This window comes from Epargyreus clarus, unplaced genomic scaffold (genome assembly GCF_041222505.1).
Source record: "Epargyreus clarus isolate Ecla_fem2 unplaced genomic scaffold, WU_Ecla_fem_2.2 ptg000001l, whole genome shotgun sequence".
Taxonomy (NCBI): Eukaryota; Metazoa; Arthropoda; class Insecta; order Lepidoptera; family Hesperiidae; genus Epargyreus; species Epargyreus clarus.
Genome location: NW_027332209.1, coordinates 2,681,290 through 2,697,841, shown reverse-complemented (window position 1 = coordinate 2,697,841; position 16,552 = coordinate 2,681,290). Strand labels below are relative to the sequence as shown.

The window sequence follows — 16,552 nt, the reverse complement described above, 5'->3', positions numbered from 1 at the left end:
TATTTTAGATTTTATTTATTTAATTTTAAATTACGCAATATTAGTATTCGTAAATTTTCTCTAAAAATGTTTTTATTTGTCAAGAATTAAAAAAAAATAACTTACTAATAATCCGTTTGTGGCTTCATTCAATCTCAAGGCAGCGAAGTATCTTTACTAATCTATGTATGTGGTATAAAAGTAATCTATACTTATTATGTTTATAAGGGTTCATTCAAATCAATACTCGTTAAGCTCATTGTACACTTGACCCTCTGGGTCATTGCTGTTGATTGGTACCGGCCAGTATATTACACGTATTTAAGTTCGGAGAATTAAATAATGAAATTACAAAAATATTTCATTACTTAATTGTCCGAACTTTTCATCGTGTAACGAGCTAGCCCACAGCTCGGATAACCTGCGTGTTTTAATTAAGTAAACCTTGATGATATTATTTTTGAAATAAGAATAGACTGTACAGACGAAAATCAAAGTTTGGGTGATTGTCAGTATTCATTTTCTGCTACCACTTCTTGGCATACCAAAGTATGTTAACTCTACTTAATGCTTAATTTATTATACTCTTTAGCGTGAAAAACTTTTAGTAGAATGCCTTAACGCAGTGCTTCCGTACACATACACAAGGCAAAAAAAGATGCCCCGGTCGGTGATTCCCTTGCAGTTGAATCTCAAAAGTTTACCTTTCCATCTATGTGCGTTCGTGAAAAGTGGTAATATTGTCAGTTCAACCACTTACATGGACTGACCGTGCATAGTAGTGGGACGAATGCCAAAAGAGGACTCTTGGGAGGATTTTGTCATTATATTTTTATTCCCCCAGATAAGAAAGCAAGCGCGACAAAAGCTTAACTCTGTTGATACCAGAGTATTACTACTTTTATTTTACAATACAGTGTACCTACAATGTACCTAGCAATATCAGTGTAATCACAAAATCACGATGTACTCGTTGTAGAGATCATATCAATGAGATTCTATATTATGTTGGGCCATTTAATATTTCCGTCTTTACTAAAATATGGACTTACATAAGTACAGCGAGATGGCATTTTAAGTAAAAAGACGCTGCAATGGAAGAGTTTAATCCGACCAAACCCGGGCACAGCTGTAGTGAAACAGAGGTGTGCACTTGACACTGCCACAGTAAGAATGACGAATACAGAGATTCAATTAGGTACCTACTAATCTATGTAGGTACCCTTCAATATCATCCTTTCTCTCTGTCGTACTGCTGGTCTTTTACTCAGAGTGATATGGATTTAAGGTACAGTTTGCGACGCTGGCCAAGACATCACATACACATATTAAGAACTATTTACAGAATTCTCAGGCGTGGAGGTTTCTTCACGATGTTATTTTTTTAATTCACAAAGCCACTGATACAAATATTTTAATACGGTTATAATTTCGAATATTTAGAGGTTTATGGCTGGTTTTGATTTCCAGACCTGTAATATGTTAGTCCGAGACCAAATTAAGCTAATATTGTTTCATGAGAATTTATATATTTAATTGTATTCATGAATGCTCGATAGTTCATCGTTAAACACCACGTATTAATGCATTTTATTATATCAGTTAATAGCTTACACCGGGGAGTAAACTATTAACGAACTTAGGACTTAACTAAAATAGGACTTGTAATAATGCAGACATTATAAGTACCGATTAACATAGATCGTTACTTACAAAGTCTCGTTCGTCGATCGGTTGGTTGTCGGTCTCGTCGATTGGTGGTCGCTAGTTTCATATGTAATAGAACCATTGCCTCTGCGTTCTCTATGACACCGTCGTGGATCTGAGCTCGGAACAAAATGCAATATTGCTTGTTAAGCCCACTTGACCCCTGGCTCCCTGGTACAGGTTGTTCCATTTTACAAACACTTCACGTTGCTATCTTAAATAAAAGCTGTATGTTATGGAGATATTAAAATTCTCGCTTAAGTTTCCCCTTTTTGTAGTGTTTTATTATTCAGAGCAGATTGACGTGGCATTAAAATCGTGGTATTTAAGTGGTCGTCCTTGTTAAAGAATGTTTACAATATACCTACTTTACGTAAAAGTTTAAGTGGTTTTATAAATAAATCGTGTGGTTTTATTATAAGTAAAACAAAGTTTTTTATATTATAATTTGTAAGTTATTTTTTTACATCACACTTAATAAGTTAGTACCAATATTGGTAAATTTAGTTAAAAGTTATAGTATATTTAATAGCAATAATATTTACAAATTAATAAGATGATCTGTTATTTAATACATCTATGTTAGTTATTAAAATATCGCTAAGTGTCAAATACAAACCATCGTACAACTGTTTTAATGAACTACTAATGCTAATTACCGCCATAATTTATAATGTTGATATCGGATAATCATTTTTTATTATCCGCAGATCACAGAGTAATTAAAATAATCTAGAGGTAATCACTATGTTTATGCATTTTTGCCGTGGTAGGTATACGTAAAATAAATATATTAATTTTCTAAATACTAGGATTTGCTGTAAATGTGATAAGTGGACACTTACTTGTGTTAAACATCAATCCACACTTAACACAAGCTTCTCCAATATTATTTGCAAAATATTTTTAGTAAAAACAAACTAAATCAATTTTAAAGTTTTAGACATTAGGAACTTAGTTTTAAACTAAATTAATTTCTTCTGAAAACTATCAACCTATATACAAATAATTCCTGAGGTCGCGATCTTAAATTAGGAGCCTATCGAAATCTTCTTCGGTCTAATTAAATAATTTGCACCAACTCGCCTACCTACTACTTCAGTTGCCACGGGAGTTTTAATTCGTTCGGGCGCATATAATAACTCTTGAGCAGTACAAACAATATATTTTCCTTATTGGATTACGTTCATACTTATCAGTGTAAACATAGCATTATATTAAAAATAAAAGCTGCCTAAGTGTAGATCCTTTGCGCAAATTACACGAAAAAAGTGTATCTTTGTTCAGCTTCAGACGCCATCTTGTGAAAGCCATTTTGGCGCAAACGCAACGTTAGTATTCTTTTATTTATTTTAGTTAAAAAACGATTTCTTCGATTGTAGTTGTTCTGCGTTTGGTACTTGAAATGTAAATACGTTTAAGGTTAGTTGTATACTGAGCTACTAAAAAATATACGAAGGTAATAATCTTATTTGTATATTTAGTTTAATAAAATTTACTTTAATTTATAGGAAGTTTCCGTATAGTTCAACTAACAGAGGTAAGTATAAGTACAAACGGAGGGTTTAACTAGATTAAATACTTGTGTGCCTATTCTTTTATACACATTTACATGTGTGTTTTGATTTTAATCAATTCGTTTCGTTAAATTGTTTTTCGTTTTTATTGCTACATAGTTTTAATGTACCTTAGGATTATTGCCACGTAGAACATCTGATAGATTGTCAAATATTTATTTGGACTGCACAAATCAGTTTAAGAAATTAAAAATCACCCATAAATAGTATAATACGAAAGTGCCGGGACCTCTCGAAAAATGTAGTAAAAAGCTAAAAGATGGCCGGTGTATATTATTGTAATGACATTTGGATTGAAAAATGGGGTTGATTAAACAAAATAGTAATTCTTCATTTAGTGTGTGTTTCGCTTTAAATGCAATTCGCAATAACAATACAATCTGTGCTAGCGACAGGTGTAACGGGCCGGAGCGATGCAACCTACGGGATCTGACATCCCTTTCATTATGGAAATTATTTAGCTAATAGCATTCTACTGGAATGTTCCATTGTTGAAAGCTATATCTACAGACAATTTCATTGAAGTATCTGTGTTTGGAGCGATCAAAGATTCGATTAGTTGCGATCGATTAGTTGAGAAAATATGCATACCTACAAAGACGTATTTTTGGTTACATATTTTATTAAAATTAAATTTATTGAAGCCCTAATGTCATAACATTATTGATAATGGGAGGTCAATGACATTGACATATGAGTACTTACTGGATGATTTACTACAAAACACAATAATTATTTATAGATCGAGGTTTTTAATCCACGTGACGGATCAAATGACGTCTGAAAATTATTCGATCGTTAATAAATCTTTACGTATATGTTGCATTGATAAAGATTTTAATTCAACATTATGGAATTTACCCTTATATTTTTTTGTTAAATTGCCTGTTTGTTCTCTATATTTTGTGAATCGCAATCTTGGCTAACATTTTTAGCGAGGCAAATCATACATATGTACATCATACGAGTAGATACCAATTTAAAGTACCAATTTAATATGTTATTTTAGAGCTATTTGACTATTCGTTAATTATTCGCTTTGTTGGATCTTTCGATTTTTATTTCTCTATGTTTTTTATGAAATTAAAGAAGTAAAAATGCATCCCCCTTCTACATAGTCTCAAGTATAGTTGAAGTCCTCCTAGAGGTCGGCGACAAGCCTTGCTAGGACTATATTAGAATGCTCCTGTCAACTTACTTGGAAATCTTGCTTTGTAGTTTTAAGTGTGTGCAAAGGTAGAGATATTTTACCTCTATCTACAACTATTTATTACTTCTCTATCTACTATTTATTTGGACGTCTAAATTCAGTTCTCAGGAATAGTAAAGCTTTCTGGATCGACATAGCATGAGACATAAATGGACTGAATGCTCTTCTACGCTCATCAATAAATATACGTAGCTCCATGTAAATTGTATCTACTAGGTGTCAAGGTATAATATAAAAAAAAACTTCGGTATTAGGTACAAATAAAATCTAAGGACTTTTACCATAATAACATAGTAACCTAACCCTAAGTGCTTATCACGAGGAAAATTGCAAGTATGGTTAAAGTTGTTATTTGCTGTGCATTATTACGCATATCAATATACCTATTGTTCATAAATGTTAGCACTCATTAAATAAAATTAACCGTTGCGAGTTATAATAATTAATTGATGAGTAGCTACCGTAGCGGTTAATCATATTAATTTAACACATAGAGTTCGGGGTCCAATCATCGGCAAGATAGTCCAACATCAACAAATACCAAGAACATTTTTGATTTTTCAAATTATATGTGTACTAGAAATTACTGCTTTAATGGGGAAGGAAAACATAGAGAAAAAAATGAAATGTTTAACAGTCCTTCGAAACAATACCATAGGTGTGTTAAGTTTGTCAATCCACACTTGGCCAGCGTGGTGGCCATTGGCGTAAATCCTCCTTGTTTTGAGAACAGACCCGTACCAAGCAATGGCGTCAGAACGTACGCAATATTGTAACAAGAACATATGAATGAATCCAAAATATATCTTTTCTTCTTCATACGTCTTGTCAATAAAAATAGAGCGACTCGTCTACATGTCTTCCGTCAGATCCTCATTAACAAGACAATGCAACTCGGTACATATTCTCTGAACACTGCCATAAAATATAACAAACTGTAACGAAAACTCAAGCAATGCAAGATGTAAAGTATTTAGACCTTTTTTCTTCGTATAATGTACCTATTAGCTACTAATAATACAATCGATTGATAGTAATTAGGTAATTGATGTTATAATGCATTATTCCATTGAATAACCAAGTCTCATTTAATATACGAATATCATGTACAGCCAGCTCCAAAAGTAGATGAACATATTAAGGTTTCAAAAATACCTGCACATATACACCCAAAAGTTCATAAGTACTCGTAGCCAAACATCCTTTTGTTTGTTTACGAGGGAGAATCCTTCAAAAGGTACCCGGTGCCGTGAAGCGAGACAAGGTTATGTGGGATTCTTACCGAACTAAAACCCCCCGGTGGCCATCCTCGGCTTTGCTTAGAGCGCTCCGGGATTGCCAAAGGAACGCATCCGGAGTACCCTTAGCGCATTGCCTTGTCAGACTCCGTCCAGGTTTTTTTTTTTTTTTTTTTTTTATAATATCAGAGTAGCAGACGAGCTTGCAGTCCACGTGATGGTAAGTGGCTACTGCCGCCCATGGACATTTGTAATCAATCCCAGATAGGATTTGATATTCCTACCTGAGGTCGGCCACAGATGCGCCGCTACCCCTGAGGACTAAGATGGAACGCCTCGGAAAAGTCTGTCTCCCTTACCACACCCTTCAAACCGGAACACAGCAGCGCCTAACACTGCTGTTATTAGGTAGAAATAGGTGTGGCGGTGGTGCCGCCGGAGTCGAACCACAAAGGGTTCTACCACCTTCAAACGGTGTGGTGAGCTTGACGCTCGCCACACCGTCTGGTGCGTACGACGGTATGCTACCACACATACCGCTGTCCTTCCGGGGGCCACTGGCCGGGCTTTTAGTCGCTTCTTACGACAAGCAGGGGATACCGTAGCTCTATTCTGGTCCCGAAACGATAAGCTCAACATCCCTACCATCATAATTAGGTGAACACTAATGCGTCAAAAGTAGCTAAACACCGTATGTGCATAATAGCTAACGTCATTAATACGATATGTCATTTTTCAGCTGTAGTGTTCATTTACTTTTTAAACTTTACGATGTTCATCTAATTATGATGCTAGGGATGATTAGCTAATTATGAAAGATTGGGTGTATTTTTGGAATTTTGATCTACTCATCTACTAATGAAGCTGCCTGTACATTGATAACGTTGAAGTTAACGTAATTACATAGGTGAAGACGGTGAGAAAAAGTTTAACAAAGGCGACGACACAATGATAATTCTGGGGCAATTGAAGAATTGACAAGTTACAAGGGGCTATGGGAAACACAATACAATGTGTTTTCCCCTTGGTTCGAATGCATACGTAAGACTCCTTGGTCGACTTATCTTGAAGAAACGAGTGGCAGCGAGTACTAAGAAGTATAAAAGATTTGGCGGGAAGGCACTCAAAGTAACATGGCGCCGGCGAAGGCAGTAGCTTGGTAACTATGATTGTTTAAATTTATTTTTAATTTAATCTATTTATTTTTACTAAATTGTGTAATTAGGAAGTATTAAGTTAAGGTGGAAAGGTATAATTGACTGACAGTACAACCGTTACAAACAAGGCCAACAACAAACTTGTAAACACGGTCTATTAAATTCAGATATTGTTCAGATCTATAAAATTCTGAGTTATTATGTTTTCGTAGCACATATGACTACAAACAAAATTACAAGCGGACATTTAAAATTTATTTACTTCCATAGATAGGAGTTAATGTAATTAAGCAAAAGTACCTGTAATCAAAATATATCTTCCAACAAACGAAACGTATAGCTGAGTTCTCCGGTTGTTGGCAGAAACGATCTTAATAAAACAGTCGATCGAGTTTCTTTATTACTCTCCAAAGACTCGTAACAGACTTCAGTAAGCCTTATCGCTAAGCAGCGATTCCTTAATCGTTTGAGAACAAATTCCTAAGAGGAAGATGTAAGGGTAGGCACTGACCGAGAACATTGAAATGTAATACAGTGTGTTCCATTTATTCAGCTCGAATTACATCACAATGGAGTGTTACGTGAAGGCGCTGAACGGTATTCCTTTCTACATAAGTTTTATAATGGCGTGGGTATTAGTCTGTCCCGCAGATACCATTTAACACTACATGAACTACTTATATGACCGATTCCTGTATATGTCAGATCAGTTTTTATTTACTTTAGAAGATCTGAATCTGAAGATACGAGTAGCATGATAATACATTTTAGTGCTACCAGTAGTATCATTGCACCTTTAAGTTATGTTGAAAAATTCCATATTTGAACCCAGGCGTAACTGTAAAAGCTATAATAAAAATAGCACATAAACTTACAAAATACGTTTTCCTTCTTTAGGTTAATCTTGATAAGCATAATAGACCTCGTAGCATCGCAGAAGCAGGTAGCCTCTTTTGAATATCGAAAGATATGCCGAAGCATTCACTGCAAGAGTATACCAGAGCTGATGAAATTGAGGAATTGCACAGTAGTGTTGGGGACTGTCACGATTACTCTGGAGTCTACGACAAAAGAGGACTTTCGCAACATCAGCTTCCCCGAGTTAAGAGAGGTAAGAGAGGAGATTAGGATTTATGATACAATACGCTGTTTTAGGACTTTGTCGATTTTTGATAGAGTACTTAGGTACACGCAACAGCTATACATTCAACATCGAATACGGGATGGTCTGAATAAGAAAAGATGCAGATCTCCAGATGCAATAATTTTATTTTTATTTTACACGTATATTTTTGTCGGATAAATAATGTGTGTAAATAAAAAATATGGATTTTTGATACTTCTAAATTATGGTTCTTACAATGTTATGGTTCCACAAAATATATTAATTAGAACTCGTTATGAAAGTTCGTTTAAAACGTTGGTGATATATTTAAATAACATTAATTATTAATAATGATTATTACACGTTTTACGGAATTGAAGTGTAAAAATAGTTAAATTAGACTAAAATTTGTATTTCCTTTCAGGTGACAGGATATATGATTGTATACCGGGTATTTGGATTGGCGTCTGTAGGGAACTTGTTCCCAAATCTTGTCAGGGTGCGAGGCGAAACTTTAGTGTCAAACTTCGCACTCATTATTTATGAAGTTCCACATCTCGTAGATGTAGGTATATCTTTTAACTTTACGAGTATCATTTCATTTAGTTGAGAGCTATAATCAGGTATGATTATATTGCTAGTTATTTTAGGTATACATGATTACCTAATTTTTGAGTTTAGTTCGCTGCTTATTTTCTTTGCCACAACTGTTCGTCTTGCTTGAATGCTAATTTCAGATTTTTTTTAGTTTCTTTTTATAATATCGGAGTAACAGACGAGCGTGCAGTTCACCTGATGGTAAATGGCTACTGCCTCCCATGGACATCTGATAAGGTTAGATTCCTATCTGAGGTCGGCCACAGATGCGATGTTATCCCTGAGGACTAAACTGGAATGCTTCTGAAATGTATATTAGTTTTCCAATTCGTAGTTTAGAAAACTTAGAAAATTCTCTTAAAGTTCATTCCATCTCTTTATTCGGTTCTAGATCGGCTTGTATAATCTGCTGAAAGTCGATAGGGGGGGAGTAATCCTGTACGGCGGTGTCTCTACTTGTTACATGGACTCTATCAACTGGGAACTCATCACAAATGGTCGACATGTTATTTTATCTACGGATACGTTTCCCTATTGCAACAACGTATGCAGATGCAGTCCCAACGCAGCCGCGAACTTTTGCTGGAACAATAAGTAAAGTGATCAAAACTATTAGACACCAATTAATTCTTAATTTCCATTGTTTTATCGGATAGCATTATTCCATTAATAGCTCCCTAATTTTTCCAAAAATATGTGATGTGACCCCTTCTCCAGAGTCTAAGATTTTAAGTGGCCAAAGAATGGCGGCTGGTAATTATTTTCTTTGTAATTGTCATTTTCAACATATATCGCACTGGGTAAGGGTCTCCGAATAGAATGATTACAGTTTACCTCATAGTCCACCACTATAGTCGGTATGGTAAATTTCCACCTTTGAGAACTCTCAGATATCTGAGTTTCATTACAATATTTACTTCATCATTAAACATACTTATAATAATTAGTACCAATTGTAATTTTTTTTTTATAATATAAGAGTAGCAGACGAGCATGCAGTCCACCTGATGGTAAGTGGCTACTGCCGCCCATGGACATCTGTAATCAACCCCAGATAGGATTAGATATTCCTACCTGAGGTCGGCCACAGATGCGCCGCTACCCCTGAGGACTAAGCTGGAACGCCTCGGAAAAGTCTGTCTCCCTTACCACACCCTTCAAACCGGAACACAGCAGCGCTTAACACTGCTGTTATTAGGTAGAAATAGGTGTGGCGGTGGTGCCGCCGGAGTCGAATCACAAAGGGTTCTACCACCTTCAATTGCAGAAAATGTCAGCGATTCCTTGAAGGGCCTGAGGCTGAAGAGTGTCATGACCAATGCTTCGGATGTCGAAAGACAAACGCGTCTAGATGTTCATTGTGTCGAAATTACACTTACAAGGGTCAGTGTCTTCCCGAATGTCCAAATGGAACGTAAGTATCTATAGTTCTAGATATTACATTTTTATTTTAAACAAATAAATATTATGTCAGTACGTCATATAAATAATAAGGTTGGTTAATTTAATTCAAGAACAAATCGGTATTTCTCTTAATCGTAATTGTGATGGTTTTCAATAATCTACCTCGTAACTCTCTTATCATTTCGCTACTCTCTTTTTGTGTGTGTATGATAGTATTTCATGTGTAGGCGTATCTAAATATTTTATCTTAATAAAACTTGTGTCTTGTAGTGTATTGTACACCGTGTTGTGTTTGTATGTAAGCTTTATTTCATTTATCCGTTTAGCCACATTTTTCTTCGCAGCATCGTCATTGCGATCAATAAGTACTGTGTGACTGAGAATGAGTGTAAAGAATTGGGCGGATGGTCGTGGAAGAACTTCTGCACTTTTGACTGTCCCCAAAACTACATCAAGTGGGACACTCCCACAGGCACCACTTGTACGAGGTGCGATACTTGTAAAAAGGTTTGTGATGGTTATTTTATCACGTTGAAAATATGTAGTATTTGTAGTAATATAGTATCATAGGCATAAACATTCAAGAGAACGATACGGAAGCGATAAAGGATATGGGTCTCTCCAACCAATCATCACAGTCTCCAATCTGCATAGTCTTCTAATGTGGATTGGTCTACACGTCTAGAGATTTGGCTAATCCATGTTGAAAATTTTTCGAAGCATCTCGATCGAGTATTGACTAGTTGTATTTCAAAATTGGTTTTGCCAATGACTAAAAAATTTATCAAAATTGAGAATATTGGTAGGCAAAAACTGCTTAAGGTTGATTACATACGGGCATATAGATTTTCTGACAAGGTTTTATGATTGCTACTCAATGATAATTACAAGTTGAACATGCTCTTCAAAGCAATGTTATGTTAATAAAGTATAGCTCCGCTTTGTATTATTACTGAAATTTTAAACTTGTACGCCACGAGCAGACTTTAACGTCTTTTTATTAGCCAGTGCTGATAATGATAGGTATGCCACCGATATTAATCTGAAATCTTTTTAATTTTAACATGACATGGATGTCGGTGGCGATGAAACAAAACTTTTATGTCATTAACAAGTTGATAGATGAATGGAGAACCGACGGGATGTGTGATGTCAATAGGCTTATTAATTACGTGTTGCATATTGTACACATACATGCATCAATATGCAATAATTCGCACATCACTGATTATGTTGGAACAATTCTATGGGCAGTGCAATCAGTGACAACAAGACGTCGCAGATATAGGCTTTGACGATATATCGTGTCGGTTTGTAAACCTTTATTGTCGCTCCATAATATTCAGTATCCGGTTTCATTTTGAGTTTGCAACAATATCGCTCGTTTGCAATAATCAATTATAACCAATTTTTGTCTATCATATTTCGAAAAATGACAATTTCGGTTGGGAAAATTATGAAATTTGAGCTTTGGTAGTCAAAAATTGGTATGAATGGGCATGATGCCAGTATTAAAAAATCGAAGAATAAATGATTTACTTAAAAACAATATATTGAAAGCATTCTCAAAAATAGCCTAGTTGTAATAAAAACTTTAAGATTCATTATATTTTCAATAAAATAAAAGTATAAAATAATGCAGTCGGCCATCTTGTCTAAAACGCTTATCGGGCGAAATGACGTCATTTTTTTTGGAGTGTCACCGTATTGCTTGAACTTTTCTATGGAATATTGAAGCGTGACGTCACTCGCGGACGCGATGACACCCGTGAGCATTATCGCGCTTAATTCAAAATTTGTTTTAAAAATGCTAATATTTCCGATAATACTGAATTTATTTCCGAAATAATACGATTTTTTGAATAAGTAGACATGTACGTACATTATAGAAGGGGAGTTCAAAATTTGTCATCATGCCCATTGACTATTTATTATTCCTAACTAACTACACAACATTAATTGAATGTAAGATACGTAATTGAACGTAACGTATTGATCAAAGCAAATTATCTCATCTGTGCTGTCCAGCTACATTATCCCGAATATTACTTAGCAGAGTATACCCAATATTAATTTGGACTTAGTAACTCTATACGACCTTACTCAACTCAATCACAAGAAACAGCTCACAGAACCGTATCGAGTAATATGAAATTAACCAAAGCATTTTCTGAGGCTTTCAACTAATTCAAATATTGGTAGGATTATATGTGAATGATAGTTGAGAAATTGAATTGGGTTGTAATGCCTTGCTATTGCTAGATAGGATTTGATCACTAAGATCGACGAAAATGTAAATCGAGTGTATTTCAAATTATACCATAAAGCAATAGGTACAAAATACGATGCTTTGTTATATTATGTAAACCTCTTTGTAATTATTACATCAATGTAAACGAATGTTAAAATTACATACAAAATCAGTTTTATGTACATATTATGCCATAATACTTACAATTATTTTCTTGTTTTCAGACTTGTCAAAGCCTTTACCTACAAACTATACAGTTCATACAACTAGCAGAAAACTGTGTTTACATAAACGGGTCTTTGACTATCCATATCAGGTCATTTTTACCCCAAGAACTCGAAGAAATGCGGCGTTATCTGAGCGGCATACAGGAAGTGTCAGACTATGTATTTATATACGGGTCAATAACTGTCACTTCTTTCGATTTCCTTCCATCTTTGAAAAAGATTGGAGGAAATAATCTTTATGATGGAAAGTACAGCCTTGTCGTCGCCGCAATGCCTAATTTGCAAATGCTATTTCCACCGAATGTGACGGATAATCTTGATGTGCATAACGGCACCGTGAGTTTTCATAATAATCCAGTGCTTTGTATGAATCAAATAGACAAACTGAAGGAGAGGTTTCCGATAAGTCCCTCTGAACTAGATATCCCACACGGTTTGAACGGTTACAGCGGTGGTTGTAATGAAGTGTCTCTTAAATTAAACGTAAAAGTGAAAAATGAAACATTTGCTGTCGTAAGTTTTAATAGACTTGATAAGAATACAAGTTATTCAATACTCTATGTACGAATACCTGTAGGCGAACAATCAACAATTGTGCCGGAGGGGTGCAGTGATTCAGATTGGCATGTTATCAACATTCCGTCATCGAAACTGAAGAACGGTCGCGTTTATATTGATATGCCGTCATTACGCCCGGCTTCTTCGTATGCACTGTGTATAGAATCGTATACCCCTATACCACTGCGACTCGCAAGGAGTTCTATTGTCAACTTTGATACCGCTGTTGGGAAGCCTGAACCTCCATTTATTACCGAGTTAGTTGCAGCCTCTTCTCAAGCAGTTGTTATACGTTGGGTGGACCATGTAGATTATCGATCTCACATCGATCATTACGAACTTGTCGTCAGCATAATAGAAATTACTGCTGAAAATATAGCAGCAAGAGACCATTGCGTTAAAGTAGTTGAAGATAGTGAAGATACGGATTACTCAAGGCATGCAGTTGTAATGAGACCGCCTAAAAATTATGAAAAAGGATGTGAGTCTATGTGTGGTATTCTTTCAACTGTTACTGTTGGTGCGATGGCCGAAGATTATTTTGATATATGCAGTACTTTACAGTCAGGGTGCGATGAGCATGATGATTCTATTCACCTTACTAATTCTTCGTTTGGAATATATATTAGTACTTTAGTATTAAATATAAGTATCCCACGAAGTTACTATGAAATTGAAAAATTGGCTCCATTTAGAGATTACAGATTTAAGTTGAGGGCTTGTACTAAGAACAAATGTAGTCGATTTAGTAGTAGTTCCGTTAGAACTTTGCGTTTAAATGGTGCAGATATTCCTCATATTACCTCTGTTATTGCTAGAGACTCTGGTGACATTTATCTTAGATGGCGACCGCCTAAAGTGACCAATGGACCGATACTGGCTTATTATGTCGAGATCTTACCTGTATTGCCTGATATGGAACATTTAGTTCCGCGAATTTGGTGTATTCCTGGAAACATAACAGACTTGATCATAAACTTTTATACAGCGAAGCAATATTACGTGAGAATTTGTTCAAAGACTCTTGGATCTGATTACGTATGTTCAAATCATCGAGCAGTTGCAGTAACTTCAGATCCTAAGTGGTGGTGGATGGGATTTCCTTTTGCCATGATTATCTACATCGGTTCTATAATAACTGGTTGGATGGTAAAGATCGACAGAAGGAGTGATGAAATAAGTTTAGTTGACATGACATCTTTGTATAGAAATGAAAGTGAACCGCCTAATAAAGTGATATCGGACCCAACGCCGTTATATCCTCCATTAGGAGAAATTGATCTACTATCATTAGAGTAGAAATGTGCTGTGATAAGATTAAATGTTTTTATTTTTATTAAAAGGTGTTATATTTTTTCATGCAATTATAACAATAAAATAAGCATAAAGACCATCTAATTCTAAGTGGCTACTGCTACCCATCTATAATTATGCAGCAAAAAATTTGGCTGATCTGAGCACAGATGCTCAGACACCGTCAGGCTTGACGGTGGTAGAACCCTTTGTGGTTCGACTCCGGCGGCACCACCGCCACACCTATTTCTACCTAATAACAGCAGTGTTAGGCGTTGCTGTATTCCGGTTTGAAGGGTGTGGCAAGGGAGACACGACTTTTCCGAGGCGTTCCAGCTTAGTCCTCAGGGGTAGCGGCGCATCTGTGGCCGACCTCAGGTAGGAATATCTAATCTTATCTGGGGTTGATTATAGATGTCCATGGGCGGCAGTAGTCTGCTACACTTATATTATAAAAAAAAAGATGCGTTATTGATTTATGTGGCATATGCCGTCAGAGTTAGGAAACCTTTTTGATTTGCCCCTAACCCAATCGTAAAAGCAGAATAACAGTTATATCACTCATTATAAAGCAGTAATAAAATTATAAGTTTGTACTGCCGCAGTCGATCTACTTACTTAAAATTTCATTATAAATCAATTGTGACTGAACAGACTGTGCCAATTTTGTTTTGCCTTGAAATTGTTAAACAAAGTATATTTAAGTCCGAGTAGGTGCTTGGTTGTCGAGATATAATCTCATAAATAGCCAGAGAATTTACGTGTAAGTTTATTTTTGCTAAACTAAGTACGAATGTGGGTATTTCATAATAAAATAAGGTACGAGTATAACATAGTATAATTTTCGCAATGAGTAATAGCACGTAATAAATAAGTTGAAGTAAAACAAAAGGATACCAGTCGAGCGGACATTTCCAATGGAAATTTTCATTTCATCTAATGGACGGGGAAGTTAATGTTTTCCAAAATGTCTCTCGTTATGCGTAACTTTCGTAATTGAAAGTGGGTTTGTGTTATGTTTGTGCTTTAGCGAACATAGCCGTCATAAGCCTCGTGTAAATAGACTAAATGTTAATGTATTAATTAAAACATGGAATATAACAGTGTTGATATGAGCTAAAATTTTGAGCAAAATTAATTGCTAACTGTTAGATTTTAAGTTAGTTCAAGATATAGAAGACGTGACCAGACCAGACTTAATAGATATCGATGATTTTGAAAATTTGTAATAAAATTGATTTGAGACTTTAAGAAACTCTTTGGTTATTCTTATGAAATTTAAAATTTATAACGAAAAAAATAAAACCATTAAGTTTTTTGATTTCATTGTCACAAGGCCATAGATACTAAGGAATATTTATATATTCCTATGAAAATTCCTATCCCTGTGAAAATATCCCCTTTCCTTATGGAAAGGGGATATTTTCACAGGGAAATCCCTAATATACGGTACAAAAGGTACAAAACAAACTCTTTTAATAACCATCTGAATAGTATAGGGTGCTCAATAGTCCCTTGAAGATCTGTATAGCGCTGATAAGAGCTCGTTTGACAGTTGACAGTCAGTTACGCTCCAACGGGATCTCTCCATAGGGATGCGAGGGATCAGAGGAAGGGCTCAACGGGGTCGTGAGATCGTCAGATAGAGCCTCCATCAATATTAATGTTTGATTCTTTGTTACATAACATCATATTTTTTATGAAACTGAAGTTGCAAAAGAACATGCAGTTGTAAGGCAGAAATATATAGCGGTGTAGTCATCTTAGTCGATGGCAGATATCTCTAAAATCCAATATTATTAATAGCCTCTAAGTTTTATGAAGGGCATTAAATAGGCAAATTAGGGGTGATAATATGACAGAAATCGCTAAATAGGTCATGAAATATAAAGCAAATGCTTCGGGGGTCTTATGGACCCTCGGAAAATCTGTGTAGTGCTGATAAGAGCTCATTTGACGGTTGACAGTCAGTTATACCCAAGCGGGATCGCTTCATAGGGTTGTCGGCGGAATCAAGGACGTTATACTATCTACTACTATTACAGATACAATAGTTGGAGTCTTTTAGATGAAATTTTGTATTGTAAGTCTAAGTTATTAGTGTGAATGCAGTTTCTAATGAATATTGATGATGATGATGATTTTTTAAAATATGTTTATCATTTTTATTATATAGAAGTAGTCTTCAGATCTGCTGAGGGTAAGCTACTGACGTTAATAGTCATCTGTAATCAATCGCAGTTAGGATT

At 35.4% G+C, this 16,552-nt stretch overlaps 1 protein-coding gene across 3 annotated transcripts; it reads left to right on the top strand.

Moving 5' to 3' along the window:
- The first annotated feature begins 2,088 nt into the window (after positions 1 to 2,088).
- LOC140742982 (putative molluscan insulin-related peptide(s) receptor) lies at positions 2,089 to 14,352 on the top strand. Of its 3 annotated transcripts, none has more exons than XM_073074124.1 (8): positions 2,089 to 2,107; positions 6,619 to 6,870; positions 7,766 to 7,979; positions 8,398 to 8,538; positions 8,962 to 9,164; positions 9,838 to 9,984; positions 10,319 to 10,481; positions 12,450 to 14,352. In XM_073074124.1, exons 2-8 carry the CDS (start codon positions 6,845 to 6,847, stop codon positions 14,307 to 14,309), a joined length of 2,754 nt encoding a protein of 917 aa, XP_072930225.1. In that variant the 5' UTR covers positions 2,089 to 2,107; positions 6,619 to 6,844; the 3' UTR covers positions 14,310 to 14,352. The 3 variants fall into 3 exon arrangements, with proteins under 3 accessions (XP_072930225.1, XP_072930210.1, XP_072930217.1); XM_073074109.1 differs by lacking the exon at positions 2,089 to 2,107 and adding an exon at positions 2,801 to 3,017; XM_073074116.1 differs by lacking the exon at positions 2,089 to 2,107 and adding an exon at positions 2,801 to 3,108.
- Positions 14,353 to 16,552: the final 2,200 nt, after the last annotated feature.